Source organism: Cricetulus griseus, chromosome 2 (assembly GCF_003668045.3).
Source record: "Cricetulus griseus strain 17A/GY chromosome 2, alternate assembly CriGri-PICRH-1.0, whole genome shotgun sequence".
NCBI classification, from domain to species: Eukaryota; Metazoa; Chordata; class Mammalia; order Rodentia; family Cricetidae; genus Cricetulus; species Cricetulus griseus.
The window spans coordinates 168,276,577-168,303,779 of NC_048595.1; the positions used below are offsets into that span (position 1 = coordinate 168,276,577).

The 27,203-nt window shown below is 35.0% G+C and overlaps 1 protein-coding gene across 1 annotated transcript in view; it reads left to right on the plus strand.

The window, feature by feature from the left end:
* Positions 1-27,203, plus strand: part of Dcc (DCC netrin 1 receptor) — a 1,088,579-nt gene that overhangs the window by 965,446 nt on the left and 95,930 nt on the right. Inside the window, exons 16-21 of the mRNA XM_035440067.1 lie at positions 583-678; positions 5,911-6,143; positions 10,354-10,492; positions 15,187-15,294; positions 20,720-20,914; positions 25,567-25,599. Coding sequence (XP_035295958.1) covers positions 583-678; positions 5,911-6,143; positions 10,354-10,492; positions 15,187-15,294; positions 20,720-20,914; positions 25,567-25,599 — 804 coding nt within the window. The remainder of the gene's footprint in view (positions 1-582; positions 679-5,910; positions 6,144-10,353; positions 10,493-15,186; positions 15,295-20,719; positions 20,915-25,566; positions 25,600-27,203) is intronic.

Sequence of the window (27,203 nt, forward strand, 5' to 3'; positions counted from 1 at the left end):
CATCATTAATAAAGGCAATCTCTCACAAACATTATCACAGAACAATCTGACAATTCTTTATTTGAAATTCCCTCTTCTCAGGTGTCTTAAGGTTGTGTCAAGTTGACATAATTTAACCTAAAATTGGTCCTGTCCTGGAGAGAAACTTTCACTAGTCAGTTGTGTTTGTATTTGTCCCCTAAACTAATATGCCCCAGTTTGGTTTTGTTCTCATTTCCAGTCTGGTGCCCACTTCTGGTTTGACTGACACAGAAATGGCTGTCGCATGGGTTATTGTCTGTCAGCTGATAACTCACAAAAACTTTTGTTTTAGGGCTGGAGGACAAACGTCATCACCTATCATGTACAGAGTGTCTAAAACCTCTCGACTCCCCCACCTACTTATGCACTCACTGTTCATGTGAGGATTCAGGAAGATCGAATGTCTCTATCTCCATTAGAGATGGTAGTTCCCAGAATCTAATCCACTCATTTTCAAACATCAATTTATTTAAAACATCATATTAAATTTGTTTTCAGGAAATGTTCTCCATAGGCATTTCAATACACTAATTCACATGTCCAATTTGTTTCTGTTTTCAGAGTCAAGTTCTCATTATGTAATCTCCTTAAAAGCTTTCAACAATGCAGGAGAAGGTGTCCCTCTCTATGAAAGTGCCACCACACGCTCCATCACAGGTACGCATCTATCGTCAATTCTCTTTTGACAAGGAGGGCAGTGCGTGCATTATGGTGAGAAGAAGCAAATGTTTAAAAAGAAAGCAAAATATAAAAGAGGAAAAATATTAAAAACTAATACAAGAAGATATGTATTAATATATTATCATGAATATATTCATGCATACATTCACGATATATTTGATCATGTGGTTCATTTCCCAAATGAATGAGAAAGATTTATTCTATACATTAGTGTGTAGACTTATAGAATTCCACTCTTGCCTTCCCAATTATCTTAGAGGTTTCATAGTTTGATGCCCTGATATGATTGTTCATTCTGCTATCAAGTTTGTCTCACACACTGCATTTGATAGGTTTGTGATTTAGGCTCTGAATATCCAATGGCATTTGTTTCTCTCAACATGAACCTTTAGATAGGTGACAAGGCTAAGCTGGCACCTTGGAGCTAATTGCTTTAGTCAAAGTCACAAAGATGAATACTACACTGGGACATAGGTCAACTGGCAGTAGACACAAAAGGGACTGGTTGATTCCAAGGCTCATTGTCTTAAGAATAGCTATATGAGTTTAAGTAGAAAGACAGCAAGCAAGACCAAAAGGGCAGAAGAATATGAGACAGTGTTAAGATGGTGAGATATAAGTCACTAATGAAGGCTGTTTGTTAACAATACTGTGTTTACTTAAAAATGGATTAAGTGGATACCCAGAAAAATCACACCTCCATCTTGCTCCTAACAATATTGCTCCCAACACTTTTTCTCTAAAATGTGGACAGAAAAAGTTTTATGTCTTCAATTAATACTTTGTATCTATGCCCCACACCCACAGAGAACCACATCCTTCCGATTTCATTTTACTTCCCACAAATAATCACCTTAATTAGAATAAAAGGCTTAGGATGGAAAGCTTCAGATTTAGTAGCAAGCATCAGAGGAAAAAAGATACTGGAGTATGCATTCCAGATGAGGATGCATGACTTGCTGAAGAATAAATATTACTAATACCTAGATTTACTAAAGTTTATATAGTTTGATTTTCAAATCCACAGTTGCCATTCTCAGACTGTACTGACAATGGTTTAACTTTCAGATCATTTCCCATGATGTCAGCACTTATTGTTATCCAGACTTTCTGAAAAGGCAAAGTTGTTATTTTTTAGAATCCTTCAGTTGTTGACCATTGGTTTTAAAGTCTGACATCCCCGCCCCACCACAAAAAATGATACAAATCTGGGAGCTATCATTGAGACAATATCTTTTGCTATGCCACCAAAGGTATTTATGAATACTCAGAGAGAATAAGCAGCACCCTGGAAACTGTTTGCTGACAAAAGTATCACCTCCGTAGTTAGGAAAAAAAATGATATGCCCTGAGTTCTAGAACTGAAACTAAGATATAGAATGATAGGTGAGCATTTGGGATTTTTTACTACAGCTTTCTATCAGACTGTCCCAAAAGTGAGGCACCCTGAGAAATAACCGGCTACTCCGCACTTGTGATTCCCCTGCTTGGACTTATGTATGTCATCTCCTTCCTGTTCCTAATAAGAAAACTAAGCAGTTTCTTATTGTCAAGCTGACACTGTGCTATGATCAGGTGACATAAATTTCCAGGAAGCTGCTCTTTCAAAGCTTTTCTTTTATTAATACCAAAAATAAATCTCATGAAGAGGGACTACTGGCTATGAACATGAAAGTTAGTTTTAAAATAGAACATAAGAGTAGTGAAAGTTTTCAAATAGAACATAAGAGAAGTGAACAGGACAGAGTTCAGATAAACTGAAGATAGGCTGCACAGAAGAAAGTGTCTGTGGTATTAACAACTTTTCCTGTGGCATTTTCTGTCAGTTTTTAATTCTTAGCATATGGCATTGACACGGTGTTTTCTCAAACACCAGTGATCCATAACACAAGTTTTATTTTCATGTTTTAACTCTGATTCTAATGGATCTGAGAAATGACGTGATGTTAAACCTGGAAATTTTGTCAGGAAATTTCTTAGGGAAGAAAAGCCAGTAATGGGCTGCAAAGGAATGTATGAAGCATATTCTTTCACAATAAAGCATATACCCTTTTCCCCTGGAAGTAGAATTATCTTGTGCCTCTACACAGCATGGAGAACAAAGGGCAAATAAATGGAATGAAAGGCTAAGGCTCTGAGAGAATCACTTATCAATAAACGTGTCATATTGTCATGTAAAACCCATTCTCTATCTTTGAGTTGTTGCAAAATATTCCCATGAGAAGTCTTGGAAAAAATCCAGCAAACAGTAAACACAAAATGTATCAAAGGCAATGAAAGCATCAGGCTAACATAGTCATTGAGCCCTGGAGCATTCTAAATGCATGTGCTCATAGCCTTTGGTGAGTTACCGAATCTTTACTCAGATTGGGCATATCAGTTCAAGCTACTGAAACTCCCAGCCTGTCCCCTCTTGGGGACAATTCTCTCTCCTGCCATCAAGCTCTTTATCTCTTGTTGTTGTAAAAACAAGTTGTTTTCCACCTGGAGAAGGAAAAGAGCAAAGAATAATCAGGAGTAAAGGAAGTCTGTTCTTTGAATCAATTTATTCTTAATCGTTTCAGTGAGGTTAAAATGAAGTGTAATCCAGTTGAAAACTATTAATTAAAAAAACCCATTTTAAGCAAGTATAATGAATAAAAATGGAAGATTACCAAACTATGTTAGAAACTGTTTCTTCTTCAGAAAAAAGAATATATATATACATATATGCTTACATACACATATATGCCTTCCTGTACCTCTGAAATTGAGAGGATACAAGATATCCTAACAGTGGAAGAATCATTAAAGAACAGTTTAGTAGCAAAAGGATGTTTATAGCCCATTACTCAAGAAATTCCTGATGAGAGATTAAAAGAACACTTGCAACATGTGTAGCATATTTTCACACTATGGCTTGCTCTCTGGAATTCCCTTCTCTGCTAGAAATGTAGTTTATCTGCTCTATCCTTAAAGTGGGGACTGAGCACTTAGGACCACTGAAACTGGCCACCATAAAAATGAGTAAATAGTCAAAATAATTATTTATGTAGTTTAAATTGATAAAAGCTATAGAACATAGTGTTATATTATGCAGCAAAATTCTAGAGGGATTGCCATGGAGAATGATGAAAATAAATTGTATTCACTAATATAGAAAATAAAACTTAGCCATTGTCAAAAGTCTCTGGATCACATTACGTCCATAGATAAATCACTACAGACAACATTGCTTTAAATACAGTGGGGTTATTCTGTAGTTGACTCTAAAATATTCAATAAATAACAGCCATGAGCATTTTTATTTAAAAAATCATAACTAGCAGGATTGACTTTTGTCATTTCCTAAATAGGATCAAGACTTTATTACAAAGGATGAGAGACCATGTTTACATAAACTACATGCTAGCCCATGACATGGAGAAGTCAAAAGTAGTTCATACATTAGACTATTCTTCCTCTATTCATAAAATTCTTCTTTCAAAATCAGGCAAAAATACAAATGTGAAAGGCAATACTTGCTGTAGTTTGGCAAGAAACAGTTTTTCCTGCTAAACAAACCTACTATATGACTCAAATTCCTGTAGAGGCTACAGCTTCTTCTGTTCTCTTTTCATCATTTCATCAATCCATTTGACTTTAAAGGAGCCTTTAGTAAGAAGAGACATCAAAAGAAATATGGAAAGCCTGGGCTCTGTCATCAAATTTTAATCCCAGAGCGCTCTCTCTCTCTGTCTCTCTGTCTATCTCTCTGTCTCTCTCTCTGTCTCTCTCTCTGTCTCTCTGTGTCTGTCTCTCTCTGTTTCTGTCTCTCTCTCTCTCTCTCTCTCTCTCTCTCTCTCTCTCTCTCTCTCTTCCTTCCTCTCCCTCTCCTTTCCTTTTGTTCTGTTTCTGTCTTCAGTTTTAAAAATATTTTCTCCAAAACCACAGGCTAGTAACATGCTTAATAATTCATTGGAAAGCAGAGTGGTGAATAGGGGCTGAGAATTTGAAAACCAAGGTAAAGAGGCAGTAATCAACAGACTGGCCAACAACAACTCAGCTTTGAGCTTGGTTATTAAAATAATAAACTGTATAAGCTGCTGCTGCCTCTCTGATCTCATTCCCTTAAATGACTTCAACTGTCCAGTCTTAGAATTCTGTCAGTTTCAAATTTTTGTTAGTGAGATTCCTTACTGCGTCATATAAAGGTCGGTTTTTTATCTGCCATCTATAAATTTGAGTGTCTCAAAATGAAATGATTATTATTACCACAATGTAAGCTTCTGAGATTGTAGTTGTCCCAGCATAGGATAAGTGTAAAGGTTTTAGGAAAGTTTGTACAATCACACATCATTCTTCAGATTCCAATCATGTTATTGATCAAAGCACCTGCATATCTCAGTGGCAATCTCTCATTCTGAAGGTAGTTAATTTGTCTTCCTATCAATGATGTTCATTCTTTCCACTGCACTTGCAGTTTTAGAATCAGGAAGGTAATATAGGAATGCCTGACTGGACTGAAAATGGAACTAACCTATGCATGAGAAAGCAGGAAGATGAGCACTTCTACACTTTAATATTACAACCTAAGAAACCTGCTTACCAGTCCCCATCTGATACTAGCTTGTAGACATCAGATGAATATTGACCCATGTGACCATGCATATGTGCTCACTCTGGCTTTGATAGAATAACTGATATATATATATATATATATATATATATATATATATATATATAGGTTCTTTCATAGATTTTGTGTGTCGACTGAACAATATTTATAGAGATATAATCTAGACAATAGTAAAAGGAATATAAAAACACAGCAAAATCAAAGATAAAGAAGAAAATTAAGATGTCCAATAGCATTTATTTCCATTTCAGAAAAAATCACCAGAAATAACACTTTTATTGTTATTTCAAATATTTGATAAATCATGAAGCTGATAATTTAGTAAACTAAACCTTGTAAGAAACAATGTGCAACAGTCAAACAAGATGGGCTTTTAAGATATACATAATCTATTTAAACATAAATATGAGGAAATACTGTCATTTTTAACATAGCAATACTGTTCTTATTATATTTCATGGTTTAATTAATTGCATTTTTTCTGTTCTTCTCATGTTCCCTTTCATCTTTATTGCCATGCATTTAACTCATTGTGATGTGTTACCACTGGTATTTATTTTAACTCTTTGTTTACACATTCGTTTGTTTCATTTGATGGGTTTTTAACCCAGATCCCACTGACCCAGTTGATTATTATCCTTTGCTTGATGATTTCCCCACCTCGGGCCCAGATGTCTCCACCCCCATGCTCCCACCAGTAGGTGTACAGGCTGTGGCTCTTACCCATGAGGCTGTGAGGGTCAGCTGGGCAGACAACTCTGTCCCGAAGAACCAAAAAACATCCGATGTGCGACTTTACACTGTCCGATGGAGAACCAGCTTTTCTACCAGTGCCAAGTACAAGGTGAAAGTCAAATTGATTGCATGAAATTTAAAATTATCTTCCATGTGTTGTTGTTTTCAATGTATCCTGGCCTGTCGAAAAACACTCTTCTACAGTGATTTTTACGAGGCATTTTAGTAATTGAATATCTAAAGTTAGTTAAGAAGAATTATTCTTTTGGAAATCGACAACAGTTAAGGTAGAAAAATATCAAGAGCTGCAAAATGATGTCTGAATACCACCAGACACTGCCTGAACCTGACTTTTGCTTCTGTAGGAAAGAAAGCCATTTTCCTTGGAAATAACAGGACTCCAATAACATCTTGCGAATAGATACTGATATGATTCCTTTTATTTGGAACCTAGATTGCTCTCTTAATAATACACATACGCACACACACACACACACACACACACACACACACACACACACACACACACAGAGAGAGAGAGAGAGAGAGAGAGAGAGAAAGAGAGAGAGAGACAGAGAGAGAGAGAGACAGAGAGAGACAGAGAGAGACAGAGACAGAGACACAGAGACAGAGACAGAGAGACAGAGAGAGAATAACAGGGAATACATGATGTGAAGATTCCTTATAACATCCTAGGAATGTTTTGAAAGTGATTAACATCAATTTCCTTACTTAGCTTTGAAACCGTCTTCCTGTCATAAGGAAACTCCCTTAAATGAACCAGACTTATACCAGCCTCCTGTTTGTATAATAATTTCCAAATCATTTAATACTCATTCCAGGGAACCTTAGTGATATTTAAGAACAGTCATTTCACTTTTCCATCTCTCTTGCCCAAGCTTGGAGATTCTAACAAAGAGTTACTAGCAAAGAAAGGCATATAGCCTTCTAAATCCCAGACCATGTTAACATGTTTAATTGGTAGACAGTGTCAACAAATTAGAAAGATCAGCATGCACCTGTTCTGTATCTATAACAGTTGTAGATCATTTGTTCTGAAATAAAGATTTAATTCTGCTTACTTCACACATTTAAATTGGAATGCTCCATGCACCCATCTTAATAAATGTGTGCTTGAAAGAAAATCTATAAATGGTTCGCATAAGGTAACTCAGCTGAAAGTTAATAGTTTACAAGATGATAACAGGGAATAAAAAGAAAGTTTAGCACAATAATCTCAGCACTTGGTACTAAAGCAGGAGGACTGACTGACAAGAGTATTGGGCAAGTGTGGGCTACAGTATGAGGCCTTCTCTAAAACAAGATGAAGAAGAATGTAAATGTTACACCCTAACTAAGGTGTCCAATAGCTTAACCCTAGCTCTTCAGTTTCCTCATAGTCACTTTTATCACTGTTCTTCCCACTCTCAGGGAATAGAAAGCCACTAAGGAGAATTTAGCTCCCTTTCTCCCAGTGTACTACTCTATCCCTTAATACAGCTGCAAGACAGTGGAGATTTGGGAAAGGCACCTGTCTGGGGATTTTTCTGGCCACAAAGCTGGAAATAGAACAAAACCACACTGATTTCATAACTCTACCTCTGTCTATATGCAATCATGTCAAAATTGCATTGTGTCTTTCATCTTTTAAGTGATGAAAACATTGTAGTTTATAAGTCAAGTTTTAATTGAAACAATAAATAAATAATCAAAAAACATAGTTTTATTTGATATTGTTGCCCTGATAGACCATGCATTTAAAATTATTACCCAGGCAAGTCCATACAATATCAATGATAAAAGATACAAGTGTCTTATTTATCTCCTAACAGTATTAGATTTCAGACCTAGAAGAACCATAAATAAAAGCAAAATCATCAGGAAAGAAACAAAGAGAATATATGAGAATATTAAAAAGCATCTTTACATACAGATTGCTCAGTTTTGAGTTTACTTTTAGAAAAGACTGTTTCCTACTTTAAACTTGTTATGTTCATAATTACTCTACTTTGTAGATATATTCATTTTGCAGAATGACCCTGGGGACTTTGCCAGAATGTGGAATGATTTTTTTTAAAAAAAATGATTATTTTCTTCAGCATCATTTGAATGACAAAATCCAAGATTTCTTGAGGCAAATAATTTCAATTAAATGGTTAGTAGAGCAGACATGGAAATACTCAGACACACAAAGAATTTGAATACCAAACAAAACAGATTTTAACTGGGCCTTTTCTGATGAAAGACATTATTTACTTTATTACTAATAGCCCTGTTAACATACACAATTACACACACACACACACACACACACACACACACACACACACACACCATACACTGAAATGAATAGGTGTCTAGGAAAGAGTTAGGTAGCTGAAGAAGGACAAAAGAAGAGGACGGCTGGTCTCTGAGAAAGATGTATGACAAATTTTAAAGTTCTTAGTGAGTTTTTACTTTATGCTTTTAAAATAATGTCCATATCTAAACTGAATCTTTTGTTCCATAACAGTTTTATAAAATAAGCAAGGTATATTCATGATAGGAAAAAGAGCACCTTTAAAGTCAAATAACATGGATTCAAGAGCTGCTTTTGCTGTGTTTTGTCATATTACCATCTCATTTTCCTCAAATTAAACAATAATTCTGAAAATAATATTTTCATTGTTCAGATCCTTACATTGATTTCCAATAAAATTATGAACTTCATTTAATTTTTCCCCACAATGATTTAATCACATACTGTTTTACCTGAGTTTCTACCTAAAATATAATTATTGGCAGTAGCCTAGTGTTTAGAGATGTGCTGTGAATATAATAGAATAAGAGCAGTTATGCAAGACTTAAACCCCTTCCACAAGACAGAACTCAATATAGAATTCAATATAGTTAATGTAATGAAAAATGACAGAAAACAATGTATAATGTATTATAGATAGCATTTATTAATACTTGCTCTGGGCCAGGCACTGTTTTGCTTCACTTATTTCACATAGGAACTGATAATATAAAGTCTATCAGTCTATTAGCTGAAACTTATAGATGAGAGTTCAGAGATTACCCAGCTCTCCTGTATTCACAACTGCAACCAGATATGATTTTCCAAAGTATTTTTAGGTTTAACAATTGATTATAGCAATTGCTTTCTATGACTGTCTAGAGAAAGCATTCTTGATAAATATTTCTGAGATCTTCAATTTAATAGGATGGATAGGCACAGCATCAAAATGTTATTAGTTTCTTTTAATTTGTTTAAAATATATAGAATTTTTATAGCTATGGCCTAACCTATGACAGATGTACAATTTAATGTTTTTTGCCATACTATAGTAATAAGAAAGAGATAACTATATTATCAACCAATGGGAAAAGGCTTTGATTTTCCCAAATATAAATGCCCAATACATGTTTGAACATAGAAGAAATAAAAAGTATTTAGTTTTGGGAAAAGACAAACACTTAAGTACCAAGCACAAGTTGCTGTTTCTAAGACATTTACATAGTTTAAAATGAACCAGGTCATGTGGAAAATAAGCTTTTACCTGTGAGACTAGGATCCTTCTTTATTATCATTTTTTACTCTTTGAGTAAGCAACAAAGACACAATTCACTTATTTTCTATTAAAATAATTAAACTTATTTATGAGGCAGTCAATGGACTCAAAAGCCAAATTCAACATTCTACAATGCATTTTATCCTTTAATTTTTATCCAATTTTCTGTTCCTTTTCTGGTCATTTGCTGCTCTTTCCATACATATTTCCATATATGTGAAGCATCCATAAAGGGAGGGAACTGCATGACACACACTCTTGCTCTGCTTGGTGAATAGATATTTGAAGGCACTCAAACTTTGAAACTACATCTTAATTTTAAACATTTTAATCACTATAATGCTATTAAATTAATTATTTGCAGTGGAAATAATGATGACCAATAGAAAATATATAATAAAATATATAATACAAAAAGCCAGATTTCAATGATAAAGTTATGAATTTAATTCAGGTGTGATTAGGAAGTGTCTTGAGATGGAGTTGAGGATAGAATTTGTCTTCTGCCTGTGCTTATGGGCAGGCTCAGGGAACTTACCAGTTGGCTTCCTCTTTGAAGAAAGCAGGGCATCAATGTATCAGTAAGTCTCAGATGTATAACCAGCCAGTGTAGACTGGTTAGCACAGAAGTAGGCCTAGTTCTTCTGTTATTTTGAACTGAATGTACTTTTGTCTGATTTATTTGATAGTTGTTTCACATGATTTCATTTGCTGAGTTGACAACTGATTCTTTTTCATTTTTTTGTTTATTTCTGATTTGTATAGTCAGAAGACACAACATCTCTCAGCTACACAGCAACAGGCCTCAAGCCCAACACGATGTATGAGTTCTCTGTCATGGTCACAAAGAACAGGAGGTCAAGCACCTGGAGCATGACTGCACACGCCACCACCTATGAAGCTGGTATGTGAAGAGACACTGGCCTCAGAGGCTCGTGTTTGTCTTAAGTAGCTTAGTTCACAAATCCAGTGGAAATTAAGATATAGGATTAGTATGGTTTCAAAATTATACTGTGTCCTGCATTAAATAGTGTATCCTGTAGAGTTCACAGCACTTCTGCAGCTAATAGTATTATTCCACTTCCACAGAAGAGAAATTGAGGTATCCAATAGATTAAACAATCTGTTTTCATGATTAATCACCAATTTTTAGAATGAGTTCTTAAGAACATTAACTCATAGGATCTGAATGTGAATTCTTGTCAATTGTAAAGTATTAGTAAGTAAAGGGCAGGAATCTAGTTATTGAACACTGTCTAATACAAGGGTGGCTTTAAAATTACAAATTTGGCCTGCTGGATATTTATTCTAACTAGGACAGTCATGGTCCTACTTTGGAAACAAGGTCTCATAATAAGGTCAGCTTTATGCTCTTGGAGAGAGCTTGGATCAAGGACCAATGTAAGTCAATGCAAAGTTCAGAAGTCAAATTATCTATGGATTATAAATCTATACTTTAAAACATTTTCACAAATATCAGTATAGTTTACTAAAACCCAACTTCTAAAGAATATCTTTTAAAATATATTTTAATTTGATTTTTTTATTTTATGCTTTATGTCTGTGTTTGGGTATGTGCACACAAGTGCAGGTGCCAACAGTGCGCAGAAGTGTGTCCTGGGTGCAGGAAACAAACTCAATTCCTCTGCAAGAATAATATGTGTACTCCTAGCCACTTAGTCAACCCTCAATCTCTAATAGTATCTACTTTAACTGGTTTCATATATATATATGAAACTCACCAATGGTGAGTCCCAATGCAAAAAAAAAAAAAGATAAGAAATTTGAGACCTGTGGTTAGTAGAGTGATTGTCAAATCAGATAATGATCTGAACAAAGGTGTAAATAGCATGTGGATGAGAATGAAACCAGTTAATATATATTGGGTGTGAGCTACACTAAATATGCCAGCCAGGTGTTGGTGGCACATGCCTTTAAATCCCAGTACTTGGGAGGCAGAAGCAGGTAGATCTCTGTGAGTTCGAGGCCAGCCTGGTCTACAGAGTGAGTTCCAGGACAGGCTCCAAAGCAATACAGAGAAACCCTGTCTCGTGAAACAAAACAAAAACAAAAACAAAAACAAAAAAGCCAATAAAGTTCTCCTCAAGTGAGCAAAGTTTTTTTTTTCCAATAGAATTTGTCCCTTGGTGTTGCAATTTTAATTTTATTGATGATTATTGCCTTAATTTTTAGACCTCTACATTTTGTAGTTACTTCTATCTATTAAAATCTTTCTGGGTAGTCTCATTTTACCATTCTTACTTTTAGTTTACTTATTATACATTAAGTTATCATGTATTAATTATGAGTAGGATGCTCATGCAACAGTTTATAAGGAAAATTAGTATCAGCCAAGTGAATTACACACTATGACAACTATAAAATACCCCTCTCCTTCCTTTTACACCAAAGGACAGGAATGGAGTCAAATACATACTAGCAAATTTTAAAAAATAAAAAAGCAACCTGATATGACTTGGCTGAAGTAATAGTCATTTTACCTTAAAGCAAGCAAATTCATCCATTTTTCCATTCATAAACATAAAATGCACCCCAACATCTGACTTAGAAAATGCATCCTACAGATTTCTCATCAACTACCTATCCTTAAGAGACACCAATGGTGAGTCCCAATGCAAAAAAAAAAGATAAGAAATTTGAGACCTGTGGTTAATAGAAAGAGTGATTGTCAAATCAGATAATGATCTGAACAAAGGTGTAAATAGCATGTGGATGAGAATCCTGGGTGATGATGAGAAGTAAGAAGCAATTCACAAGTGCCTGTAGATTCTGTAACTACAGTGGAGGAAATGAGGTGGATGAAGTAACTTGAGGATTTGTTTTAATTCTGAAATAAGATGTGGACTCCCTGGCTTCATTGCTACAAGCTGAAGTGGCTCATAGTAAACTTAAGGGTGGCTGGCAGATTTTTAAATCAAAATAGTTCATTTTGTCCAGATGGACATCCTTTTATTTTATTCTGATTACCTTAATTAAAAAAATTGTGCCAGAAGGAACCAGCCACATCTATAAGTAACTATTGCTGTCTTTACAGTGCTATCACCATTATGTTTTGATCCTGCATGTCTTCCTTGCCTATATCAATTAATATTCAACTGTTCAGAAGAGAGAACCTAATGGGTATTTCTCGATCTAGGTAGCAAATCAAGCTAAAGAAAAGCTGGCTGAAAGAGACTAAATTACAAATCCATATAGCCATGAAGCTTGCATGGCCCAGACAGAGTCTTTTTCTCCAAAAGAAAAATCTCACATATTTTTTTTTTCTGAAAGGAAGAGAGGCAGAAGAATATTGGCAATACAAATAACAAAAACATAATATAATTTCCATGTCTGTAGTCTTCTACATCTAGAAAGTTTCCCTCTGTTCATATGCTTAATGAAGAAATTGAAATCTGGGGGAGGAGTTTGTTTGAGAATCATAGATATGATAGGGTCTTGCTCAGTATACATAATGGGTCCATTTGCAACTTCCAGGTCCTGTGATAGGAATCAGGCATAAAAGGTTAAAAAAAATACAGTATCTACTTTAGAGAGAATAACAATCATTACAAAAAGAACCTTATTGAGAACCAAAAGAAATGCAGTCACCAAATTTGGGATATATTGAAACTATAGAAAACACCACAAAGTACAAATTCCCTCTGGAAAAACATGGTTAATCTTCAAAAGAAATACCTTGGAACAGCCTGGAGGGAATCATTTGGTACTAGTGTGGATCTTAGGAATCATTAGCCCATTTCTTTCCCAGATATGGGTGGGGGCAAACTTGCAGCTGATAGGGAAATTTTTAATATTTGATCCAGTAAGTACAATACCAAAATATCTATCCATCATTCACACAGCTTAAGAATAAAGAATATGCACATACCTGAAAGAGTTGAACTAACAGAGTGCTTTGAATAACCAATTTCTCAGTACATTACTAAGTATTTATTATAGCAAAAGAAGTGAATATATTTTTACCCTTTTAAATACCCAAGCTGACTGGTGAAGTAACCTAATCATCACCATTTATCTGGATTTTCTAAATAAATATCCATTTGAATTTTAACACGGGTAAGAAAATGGTTATTTTGACAAGTTAAGATCTCTTTATTTCTCTCATAATTTAAAAATTATCTTACATGATTTGTTTGACAATATCTACTCTTTCTATTCATAGGCTATGAAATATCTTGAAAGAACTCTTTAAGAAAGTAATCCTTTTGTAAGATGCCTTTACCTCTTTGATGTTTTGCTGTAAATCTATGCTATTCTTTAAATGCCTCTTGACATGTTTGCTTCTCCTCCATATCATCCCATCCCTCTTCTTTCTTCTTATCCCCTTCTTCCTTTGGGTTACCGTCTTCCCCATTTTTCTTTGAAAATTTCAATATATTAAGTGTTTCACAACATATCAAAATTATCTTAACTTTGGATTACCTAGCATTCCATTGGCCTTTGAGGAAAAGAAATGTGATAGATAAGAATGATTTATATCTTTCTCATTTGGTTCATATCTATAAACACATAGCAACATATTCTGGAAGTGGAGTGTAGCTAATGTACTGAATTAGCCTATGTGACATTCTGAAGTACTCTGAGGAAAAGAGGATGAGAAGCCCTGAAGGCACACCTGTAGCCAGCCCCTAAGCAGGCATGGTTGCAGCTTCCCCTACAAGGTCCAAATAGAGATCAAGTTTTATCTATCTTATTCCCTGGAGTCCTATTTTGAAACAAGAAAATTCTAATAGACACAGATAGAGAAAATAGATAGCTCCGACTCTGCCTGTGTCAAACTAATGATAACAAAGAGACTCTAGATAATGGACTGGGAACAATGCTAGCTACTTAGAAAGAAAACTATCTTCAAAAGGGTGATACTCAGATCAGCAGAGTTCTGGAAGATGTGGGATTGGTTGGGTACATTTGGCTCCATCTTTAGAATATATTTACGTTTTATTTTGCACAATATGTAGAAGAAAGAGCTCTAACAAAGGCAGGATTTCTTGCTATCTTATTGCATGACCAGCTGATGAAAAGCTCTCATATATATTACTTTTCTTTTCTACTTTTGTTTCTCAATTTCCATTCTCACTTAGAAAATACCTACTACAATTTTTAAGTTACAAGATTTGACATGTTTGTCATGGTACTTTGTTCTTGTTGCTGTTTATGTGTTTGTATCTCTCTTTTAAAATGGAATTTGGTTGGTTATTTTGTTTCAGTTATAAACTACAGTTGTAATTGATTACTTAATGGAAGGTATTCAGTTAATTAGTTCACTAAGTATAAGATTCTGTTCATACACAAACAAGTATGAGCTCTCTTAAAAACACTGTTGCATTCTTCAGCTCCATATTTCTTCTCTATACTCATACCTTGCTTGGGAAAGCACTGAACTTCCATGGTAAACCACAAATTCTACACCTTCACTTCTGTCATTCAAATACTTTCAGTGAATTGTAAAAGGCAAAATAAACATGCTATGATATACCTAGTGATAGATTCTGATTGTTAGCCTCATGACAAATGCCCACCGATGTCTTTTTTTTTCCCACAACCAATGATAAGACCTGTCTCTGTCTCATCTCACAGCCCCGACTTCTGCTCCCAAGGATTTGACAGTCATTACTCGAGAAGGGAAGCCTCGTGCTGTCATTGTGAGCTGGCAGCCTCCCTTGGAGGCCAACGGGAAAATCACTGGTAAGCATCCAGCTTCCTCCCCCAGCCTTGCCACACCTTGACCTTTGTCAGTTTGCTTACTTCACTGTTGCCCTTGCTCTTTGTGTGGCTTTGTCTCAGCATCTTGGTTCATTTCCTCATCTTTCTCTGATTGGCTCTTCTTGTCCCCCACTGAGGGTGGAGTTCTCTTAGTGTTCCTACTGGTACACACACATGAATATTCACTTGGGTTTATCCTATGGACCCTTAAAACAATCTTCTCATGGACTGTCTGGGAATATAAATGACTGAAAGGAAGCTGATTGTCTAACAGTTACAGAATATAAAGGATTTCTGATAGTCTTGTATTTTTGTGCAACACATCAAGGAGGTTTGTTTTGGAATTTTTAAGTTCTCATTTATCTTTTAACTTCATTCTTCAATAATAAGGTTCAGAAAATACTTATTATTGACTAACAGAAACTGAATATAATGAATATTTCACAGTGACAGATTTTATTTTACCAAATATTGCTGATAACAATAGTGCCTAATTAAAACATCCATTAGGAGTCTATATTGTCAATTTAGCATATAAAAAACATAATAAAGTTCTATTAGAGTTTGCATTCAAATGATCAATTTAGGTTTTTAATAGGTATCTCCATAGAATTAACTTATTATGGAAAACATTATACAAATCTAAGTATTCCCATTATAGCCCAATGAAGTAGAACCATTGGGTCTGGTATTCTTTACATGTATATACAAGAGGTACATGGCAGTTCTATAAATAGATTGACTGAGTCTTTCTGATACAAATACACAATGAATTGCAGTTTCAGATGGCAAACTCACTTTATATGGTACATTGTGTTTTTTTTTTTTTCAAAATGAAAAGGTAACATAAGGCTTCTTACTGTCATTGAAAATTAAGTTGAAGGTTTGTTTTGTTTAGGTAATGGCTCTTATTGTAAGAAGCATAAAATCCCTCCCCCAAGAGAATATGTGTTCAATTGTCAGAGTGCCAGGACTTTGAAAACTCAGACTGGTACTTTCCAGTTTTCTTTTATTTGCTTTCTCAGCAATAAGGTCTACTTTAATTGATTCTGTTTCAATAATTTTGCAGCTTTTGATTTACTTATGCTTTATTTCATTATAAACAGTTATTTATAAACATATGTCAAAATAGATAATATTTTATGAAGAATAATGTAGAAGTTTTCTAAATGAAAATAAGGTATGATGGAAACTATGATTGGGGAAGAATGAAATGAGTAGCATTTTCCTCTGCCACAATCTTTACTCTTACATAAATCTTCAACATGTCAAAGTAAACAGCAGAATGCTGTTTTCAGCTCTGAAAAGGAAAGCGTTAATTTTGCTTTTCCAGTGTAAAAATTAGAATGCTAGCCCACATTAAGAAATCTCATCTACTATTTAAAACTTACCCTTATGCTATGAACTTGGAGATGGACTGAGGAGGTATATACAAATTGGGGCCCATCTTCCCAATATGATCACACTGAATTAGTCTCCTTTTCCTACTTTAAACACACCCCCCCACACAGTTGAAGTAACAAAAAAAACCTTAAAAGCTGACACAAGGTTTGTATCTTGGTTATACTGATGATTATTTTTCTTTTCCTGTAGTGTGAAAAGTACCTTTAAGCACTGTGAACACTATTCAGTTGGGCTGGATCTGTTAGCTAGGTACCTGCTCAATTTTTCTATGTTCTGTAACAGAAAAAAATGGTATCTTTCCCTTTCCTTGAAAGATTTCCCTCCTCCCCATCATTCCTTAATGGCTACATAACCTATGTCATTTTCATATTTAAATATACAAATCTAAAGCTTAAGAGATAAAAGCTAGATGTAGGTGAAAATATGCAATATTTGTATTTGGGGGTTGGTTACTGTACCCAGGATGTTTCTATCTCTGTTGTAAATCTAAGCACTTCAAAAAGATGAAATGAGTAAAAATGAGTAAATAATTTTAATGCTGAGAAGGTAACTCATGCAACACCAGTGCCAGCAAAATCTGATCATGAGCTCATCAAACGCAGGGAATTTATTTTTAAAAAATAACTTTCACAGCCGAGCATTGGTGGTGCACACCTTTAATCCCAGCACTCAGGAGGCAGAGGCAGATCTCTGAGTTCGAGGCCAGCCTGGTCTCCAGAGTGAGTGCCAGGATAGACTCCAAAGCTACACAGAGAAACCCTGTCTTGAAAAACAAAAATTAACTTTCACAACAGAATAAGCAGTTACAATATACCGTGTTTCCTGCTAAAAATGACAAGATAGTAACTGATCACATCTCTCTACTGTTATAAAGAAATTACAAGATTTTTACATTCTGGGGTAATTCATCCAAAGTCACATTTCTTCTTTTTACACCTAAGGGCACAATTACCATGATGGCCTACTAGAGCATGCTGAAGAATAAAGGTCCTTAATGGTTGAGCCACTATTTGGCAGAGATTACATGCCATTCCTTGGTCTACCCAGTACATAGCAGTCTATCTTCTCTGTGGAAGTTGGACTCTATTTGATGAGTCTTGTGTTACTGTGACCAATATCTCTGCCTGAAAGTGTATTGGATTGTGAAATCATCTAACCATTACCTTTCTTCCATTTTTGAGCAGGTGTCCCAATGACTGTTTAAGTCCAGTTTCCTATCTCTATGTTGATGCTTAAAGGAATAAATGTAGAAAGATATAAAAAGTATAGTTTAGGAATTGAACAAATTCTTTGCTTCTTTAATTCCAAATGCCTATTTTGGTGAAGAGAAGCAGAATAATTGTTGTGTGGTATTACATTTTATGCATATTAGATCAATGTGATTTCAAGATGAGAGCTCCTGGTTGCACCACTGGTTCCAGGGGAGCCTTCAAACTCTGATTTCACATGAAACCTCATTTTGGTCAGCTGTGACAAGTAAAAGAATGAGATGAGAGCAAAAGGCAAAAGACAGACTGGTAATAGATTCATAGGATTTTAAAAGAGATTTTGTGGTTGTGAAAATCTGTAATTTAAAACTTTAGATGATATGACAGTCTTTGAAGATCCCCCAAGGAAGACCTCACATTGTCAATCCTAGTTCCCTATTCCTCCCCTCATCTCCTGCCCACCACCAACTGACCCCCTATCCCATACCCTTTCTGCTCCCCTGGAGGGTGAGGGGATAAGATATAGATAATTTTTTTAAGCAGTCTATCTGCTCTGGGGATGGTGGACTCTGTTTTATGGATCTTTGTTACTGTGACGAATTCCTCTGCCTGAAAGTCTCTTGGATTGTGAAATCATCTAACCATTTACTTTCTTCCATTTTTGGACAGTTATCCCAACTACAGTTTAAGTCCAGTTTCCCAGGGTATAGGTCATTTTATTCTCTATGATAATGTTTAAGAAATGTTGGGTTTGTGTAGTTTAGCTTAAATATACAGATTGATGGTGAAGAAATTCGCAGTTTAGAAGCCAGAAATTCTAGAGCTCCAAACATCCAAAAAAATTCTATATGGCAGTATAATGAGTGATACCAATAAATAGGTGATGGGAGAGCGATGGAATGGGGGAATTGATATGTAAATAAGAGTGCTTCTAAAATATTAATAAAATAATTACATATAAAAATAAAAACATAAAGCTTTCAGAAAAGAAAGCTTGTGGCCAAAGACCGCTTTTGTATGTCAGAAATACCTTAACAGGACTTTGATTGAGGGCATCTGTTTGGGAAGGTAGATTGGTGTGAATCACAAAGATAAAGAATGGAGATGCATAGGCAGCAATCTTCCTATAGTGAGGATCTGTGCTGAGGGTACATATATGGCATGGATACTTCCGAAGACAGGTGAAACTCAATCTGAATACTCTGAGTTAAACATGCCAAATATATGAGTGACAGCTCCCAGTTCAGATGTGGCAAGAGGAACTAAAATGGAAAGCCTTCCAAAGGAAAGCATATAGCTGAACCAAGCTCCTGGGAATTCATGAACTCTAGACCAACAGCTGTTGAGCCTCCTTGGGTCTGAACTAGGTCCTCTGCATGTGGGAGACAATAGTGAAGCTTGGTCTATCTGAGGGGCCCCTGGCAGTAGGAGAAGCATCTATCCTTGGTTCATGAGCTAGTTTGTGGGAGCCCATTACCTATGGTGGGATGCCATGCTCAGCCTTAATATAGGGGGAAGAGGCTTGGTCTTGTCTCAACTTAATGTGCCTGGCTTTGTTAACTCCCCATGGGAGGTCTTACCATTTGGTGGTGGGCTAGTGGGGGAGCTGAGGGGAGAAGAATGAGGGGTGGGAGGGAAAACTGTGGTTGGAACTTAAAATGAAATTTAAGAAATGATTAATGGCACTAAGGAACAAAAGAATGTGATCTTCATATTCTTATATAACACAGTACAGTGTATGATTAATATAAACAATGAAAATTATATAAAGAAACTGTTTTATGCAGAATCACTAGACTTATAAACAGTGTGGTATGTAAGGTAAATATTATTTACAGAATTTTGGCAGAAATGAAGGACAACACTGTATTTATATAACAAATATATTACACACAATTAGCTTTATACAGTTTCATCTACCATATTGTAATATGTAAATTATTGATGTTTTTGAATAAGAGATAGCACCTAAGTTGACTAAGACTAATGTCCAGATATGCATATTTCATAAGGCTAATGGATTTTCAGTGCATATTCAAATTAGACTGTCATAAGTGAGTACACTGTTATCATTCTACTAACATGCTCCCAAAACATAGAATTAAAGCCTACCAATGATTGTACTAATATTTGAGATAGCAACTAAGCCAACTTTATAATTCAGTGATATTTACTTGCCTACCTAAGCTGAACAGGAGAAATAATGCTAGTTTGTATGGTATAGAGAATGTCATTCAAGCACTTTTTCCAACTAGCTTCATTATTTGTGAGAGGAGTGCCACACAGACCCTGCTAACTTCACAGGGTCACTGCAAAAATAAAATATGACTATTCATTTTTATAATCTGAATGTGACAAGCATTTTATACTTTCTAATGTATCATTATTATTTAAGCACAGCCAAAGTAAATATAACTTATTTTCATTATTGGACTGCCATAAGTATTATGCAGACATGTTATCTCAGTTTTACATTTATCATAATGTTTATATATTAGAGAAAATGAATAATCAGAATTTATAGGTAGCTAAAGCACCAATTTTTAAATATGACAGATATATTTTATTTGTAATGGCCTATTCCACATTCTGCTTCTGTGCTTTGAAACATTTATTATCTAATTTTTTAAATATTTAGAAAAAAGACATTGCTTGCTAAACTGAATGCTGTACTTTATAGATTGTGGACACATAATAATTATTACAAATTATATTTGAGAAATGTGTGTGTTTTAAAGTGAACTACAATGTGTATTCTGTACCCCAAACAGAATTGCATTTATCTATTTATACAGCTTACATCCTATTTTATACCTTGGACAAGAATATACCAATAGACGACTGGATTATGGAAACTATAAGTGGTGATCGGCTGACCCATCAGATCATGGATCTCAACCTTGACACTATGTACTACTTTCGAATTCAAGCACGGAATGCAAAAGGAGTGGGGCCCCTCTCTGATCCCATCCTCTTCAGGACCTTGAAAGGTGTGAACTATTTCTCATCATCTCTTTCTTTTTCTTTGGGGATAGTCACAGAATAATAAAAGCAACAAAACCTACACCATTCTTTGGGCAAAAATATCTGAAGTGCGCATTCAAAATAAATTGAAATGTGACTTTTACACTCAAAGTCAGTATGTCAAAGGAAGATCAATGGTTTCATCACATTTTTCTGCCATCAATATCAGCAGACACATTTAATTTGATTTTTTATTTATAGCCCTCCAGCATTTTGCATTGATTTTATGTATGCCATTTTTATTTGAGGTACAATGAATCCTTAGACCTTTTAATATAAGGGAATAAAAATGTAGATGTATTGATATATATCTATATATATAGATATATATAGATATATCTATATATATAGCCTAAAACTGGCAACTCATTTCCTTTCAGTAATGATCACTGTTATGTATTAGAGAAAACTTTAATAAGGTAAGCCAACAAATTTCAAAAAGAAAAATGTGGTTGGCATGTTGGGACCACAAAATTATAAAAAAGCAAAAGAATTTAATATGATGGTTAAATAAAACCCTACATTTGTTTGTGTATGTTGTGTGTGTGTGCATGCGTGTGTGTGCACACGTGCAGGTATGCACACATGCATGCAGTCAATTTAAAGATAGTTGATGTCTTTATAGAAAACACTGAGTTCAAATAGTGGTCACATAAAACAACCTTACTCTTTTAGAATCAAATAATATTTTTCTACAAGATAAAATAAAATCAACAATGGGAAATGATTTGCATGTCCCATAGCCGATATTTACAGATGTATATTTACTGTACTGTGCTCACTGTTTTATACAAGGTCAGACAGTTTGGGTCTTTAATGAGTGACTGCATTATGTATATATGTCTCCCAGAAGTGAATATATGATCGAAAACAAGTGAGACATTAAAGGGACAAATGATCTAGAATTCAACCCACTTCTTTGCTGTGTTTAAAGAAGGGTCTTAGAGTAACTGCATAGTCAATTTTCAATGCTTTAGGAAGATATGCTAATAAATAGTGGACTTTTGAATTCTCATGAGTAAGCTATTCAAAAGCTGGGTTTTGTTAGCAGCTTACCTGAAATTTTGCCAAAACTACACAAGCAAGCATTCATCCTGAGCCTACGTGACAGTTCTTCATGTCACAGTATGAGTGAGAAGGGAGGAGAGGAACAAATGAGCTAGTTTTTGTCCAGGTTTTAAGGATCTCATGTCTAAATCAGGTTTTACTTCATGAGCAATTGAAAGGCAGCCAGTTGCTCATTTCACAGAAGTATAGGATGTAACTAGATAATGTTTTGCAAATGCCTAAATTTTATCTATAGGCAGGTGCCAAATTAATTTCATGCTCACTATGCATGCCAGCCAAGAGATGTCAGAGAGGGTTTATGGTGATTTAGGAATCTGAATGTTTTATATGGTAGATTGATGAGCTGCCGAAGGATATATTGGCAAACGTTGATAGTCATCTTGTGGGTTATTTAATGAAGTTAACATTTCACTTGTTACTGTTTATCTTGACTCTTCTAGAATCATTTGTAAAATCATTTTCTAAGCTGGAGACCAGCTCCAAATTTTCTTTTATAATGGTCTACAGGAATTAGGTCTAATGTACTGATTTAATGTTATGAATAATAGTCCTTGTGTAAATAAAGTTTGCTCACATGATAAAATAATCTTTTCATGTCTTTGGGAAATTGTAAATTACTTACACACACACACAAAAAAAAAAAAAACAATGCTGCCTACCTTTAATAAAACCCGAGTTCTGCAAAAATGTACTTACTTCCTATGTCACATTAAATGACAAAAGTTTTAAGGCCAATAAATTACCCATCATGAAAAATCTGATGTCTCAGTAAACCAAAGCTACACCAAAGACAAAATCATGGAATTTCTCTGATTGAAGGTTTTCTCTTTCCAATGTTGCTTAAAAGCAGGCCTCTGTTCATCAGTGTGTGAACTTGCTTGACAGGGAGAGAGGTTCAGATGTTTTCCTGAAGCCCAGGGAAGTTTCTGTAGTCTACTGGCTAATGGGTAAATGTTTCCTTGCAAATCATGCCCCAGGCAGGCTTCCCCAAGCCTCATTCTTTGGTACTCAGGCTTTGCCAAATTGGCAGTATTTTGTACTTGTGATTTGAGTATCTTTTGCTATTAGCAACCAGCCAGAGGGTTTAGGAGACTTGGTAAGTACTCACTGATGAATTTAAAATAAAAAACATAATTAGAAAGCATATATGCATATATGTGTGCTATGTCTAATTATTTATTTGAAATTTTAATTAAAGTAAATGTTTCACTTGATTTTTTGACCACATAGGAATATGCAAATTCTCACCTCCCTGCCACATGTGGCCTACTATTTCAACAGTGGCTGTCTCCCGAAAGAAAGTCCAAGAATCCACTTCCTTCTTCCTTTGCATTGGCTGCATCCAGAAGTGTGGCCCAAATTTAAACTGGATCTTCCCAACTTAAAAGATTCAAATTTAGAATGGTTCTTCCCACCGAAAAAGACTCAATCAGCAAAAATCCTTTACCAGTGTTCCCAGCCACTTGGGTTTTAGTTCCAGATCTAATCAAGTTGATAACCAAAAATAGCAATTATCTTTGTGATACACTAGGGAAGAAGGTTACTCCTAAAGTAATAGATAACAGAAAACTTCTATAGTGGTAGAGCATCCCTTCTTATGCTCCAAGGAGCAGAGTGTTCAGTCATGAATTCTCTGTAGAGCATGATCTATTTTCCTGGAATCATTAATTGATATTTTAAAATATGACTCTTACAAAACCAGAAATAAAATTCACTAAAAGCTATGTGTCAGGTTATGGGAGAGTGGCTTAGAATTCAAACTGTATTTTGACAAAATACTTGGCAGTTTTGGTCACATGACATGAACAATTACAAATTCAAATCACAAATGATAGAAAGTACCTATTAGAATCCATTTGGTCTCTGTTGGAAAATTAATTTTTTGAGACAAAGTCTTACTATGTAGACATTGCTGGCCTGAAAGTTGATATGTAGACTAGATTAGCATTGAACTCACATAGTGCTGGGACTAAAGGCATAGGCCAGTGCACCCAGCTAGTGAACATATTTTATAACCTGAAAAAAATTTCACATTATATCCAATGTAACTTTACTAACAGAAAACCAAATATGGAGGCAGTATATTCATTTGTCACTTACTGAAAATATCTTGGACTTCAGACAATGAAAGCAATACAATTAGCAGTTTGAAGGAACAATCAAAGGATGGACAGAAAATGAACTTGGCATTCTTCTCTATTTTTTCTTTTTGTTCCTTTTTGACATTATTCCCCATACTCTTATTAAGCATATCACTACATTAGACATAAATGTGTACTGTGTTTATTCCCAAATTTGTACACTTCCCCATTGTGTAACTACTTATGTCCCTGAAATATTCTGTACCCCTACTGTCGGAATGAGGACATAATGGTTCTGACAACCCAGCATAATTTGTCACAAGCTACAGATGGTTGTTAGAAATCCTGCTGGGTCTCACCTAGGTGAGGTGGTGCAAGTCCTTAATCTCAGCACTCATGAGGCAGGGACAAAAGGGTACCAGTGAACTGGAGGCCAACCAGGCCTATTCAGTGAGACAGGACAGCTAGGTCCATGCAGAGAGACCTGGTCAAAAAAAAAAAAAAAAAAAAACAAGCAAAACAAAAATCTTATTATTTGCTATGCAGACTATATTTAATACAATGGCCTGTCAAAAATACCCCAGCTGTCTGTCAACTCTCCATATTTGCTTTAGGTTATTATTTTTGTTCAAGCAATAGTAATTGACTCACATCAAGAGTGGTACACAGAATGAATGAATGACTACATTGTAAATTAATGCATGATATTTCTCTGTAAGTTTCAGTGAAACATATCTAAGAAGCAAGTCAGCTTTTTGTACAAGTTAGTTAAATGTGCTCCAAAGACACAAAACTCAAATTGAGGTATGCATAACAATTGATGGAAATTTACAAAAGTGAACAGTGGCCAAAAATTCCTTAAGACTGCATTTAGAACTGTGATAGTATTGACTTAGTATTTAATTTCTTCTGCTTAAGGAAAAGAAGCCAGATTTTAAAAAGTTTAGAAATATATTTACATTTCAAAAGGAATTTGTGACCATTAATTAATCACAACTCTTGTAGTTGTGAACAAATCAACAGTCAAATTCTCCAGCTGTGAAATGAGTCATCATGGTTATTTCATTGATGGTGGACACCCCGCTGAAGGTTATTCCACTGCATATGTCCCAATAGTTTGCCAGACTCATTAAGAATTGTCTAAAACTTACACTTAGACTCTCTCTCTCTCTCTCTCTCACTATATATATATATATATATATATATATATATGTGCTTACATCAAATAAATGTGATATAGTAGCTCTTTCCAATTATTTTACTATCAATCCCATTTTAATTCCAATTACAAAATGAGTTTATGTTTAGGAAAACATGACAACTAGATTTTAGAAGACACTTATTCAAGAAAAACATTATTTTCAGGTTGATTATCCAAAAGAAATGATGACAGCATTGTGGACTTGATAGGCCAACTTTTCATAAGCAACACTACACTGCAATAACATAATTTATTTTTCTCTCCACAGTGGAACACCCTGACAAAATGGCTAATGACCAAGGTACAGTGCAACAGTCTTTTGTTGTTTGCTTCTTTAAAGCAGTGGTATCTATTGAAAGCCTCAATCATTACTTTGCATTCCTGCTTTCACCTGGGCCCTCCACCTGATGGAGCAGACACTGGCATGGTTAATCTTGTTAATGAAGTTCTGCTTGGCTGAGGCTGTGGGTCTGATAGGGAAGATGTAAATTTTCTTGAGAGGAAATTGTTTTGTCTCTATTCTGAAGGACCAATTAAAATGTCAAGCTTCTTTGTATGAAATAAATTTTTAGTCTCTGTCTGCACTTCTGAATAATTCACATTAAGTGTAATTAAGCTCAGTGTAATTTTCAAGCTGCTCTTGCACCCTTTCCTGAGCCGTAGATTAAAGTTCTTCTGCACTACATAAATCATGGGTGCTTCTCCTCTGCAAGGAAAATCCTTTGATAAATAAAAACAAAGTTGAGTTAAGTTTTTAGGGCATTATTGCTGTTCCTTTTGAAGCCCACAGTCTTGTCTTCTCTTTCTCCCTCATTACTAAAAGCTGATTTAAAAGCAGGAATGGTTTCACACAATGAAAAAAAACTGGAGATAAATACAAATTAACCTTCGACTCAAAAGTAGAGAATTTCCTATTAACATAATTTGTAGACTGATTGATAATTTAGTATTTCATTATCTTTACACCAAAGACATTTAATAGAATTCTAAGTAAGAAGAGGAGAGTGGATGAGTTTCATGTTGGCAGGGGAGTGGATAGATTCTTTTCAGGGGTATTTTTGGAGTCCTTGAAACTATTTGTTTCCCTGTTGTATGTATTTGTGCTTTCTGGCCCAACACTAGTTTGTCTCTTTCTATGCACATATGAATGAACAATCAATATAACCAGCTCACTTTGAGGCTCAAAAGCAACAAGTTCTTCCTGATTGGCAGCACTTTTTAAACAAATACCAATCATCTGTGTGCTATTCTTACTAATGGTGAAGAACACCCAACAGTTTTTTGACTAAGGATGATACACTTGGTTTTTGTTGTTGTGATTTTCTGTATTACTGTAGAACATTTCTATTTAATACAATGTGACTGACATTAAAGAAGTGACACTCTAGAAATGTCTACCCAAAGTCAAGGTTTTCATGAATGTATGTAGCTTCTCCTAATTGCTTCTACTGGGGAAAAACTTTTATGAGCATATCTATGAGAGATGGACATCTTTAATAATGTTAATGATGAATAATATCACTTTGCATGTATTTACCTAAGTAAATGAAGCACTAGAGCTGACAAAATACAAACCCAGAACAGTTAGTTAGAAGCTATCTAATTATTTCAGGTATAAGGTAATTAAAATGGTCTTACATAATGGTCTTCTCTGAAAAAAATTTGGAGCACCTATAGACTAAGAGCTCTTAAATTTGATTTATATTTGAACCCTAAGAGTGTGTGTGTGTGTGTGTGTGTAATATATAACAAAAGTAGCAAAAATTTGTTGAGTTATTCAACTAGCGGTTAAATTAGCCACTTGCATGATAAAGCATTCCAATCCCTAAATCATAGACTCTAAATTGCATTGTTTTGTAATTAGTGGGTTTTTGGCTTAATAATATATTGTTTTTTTTATTTGTG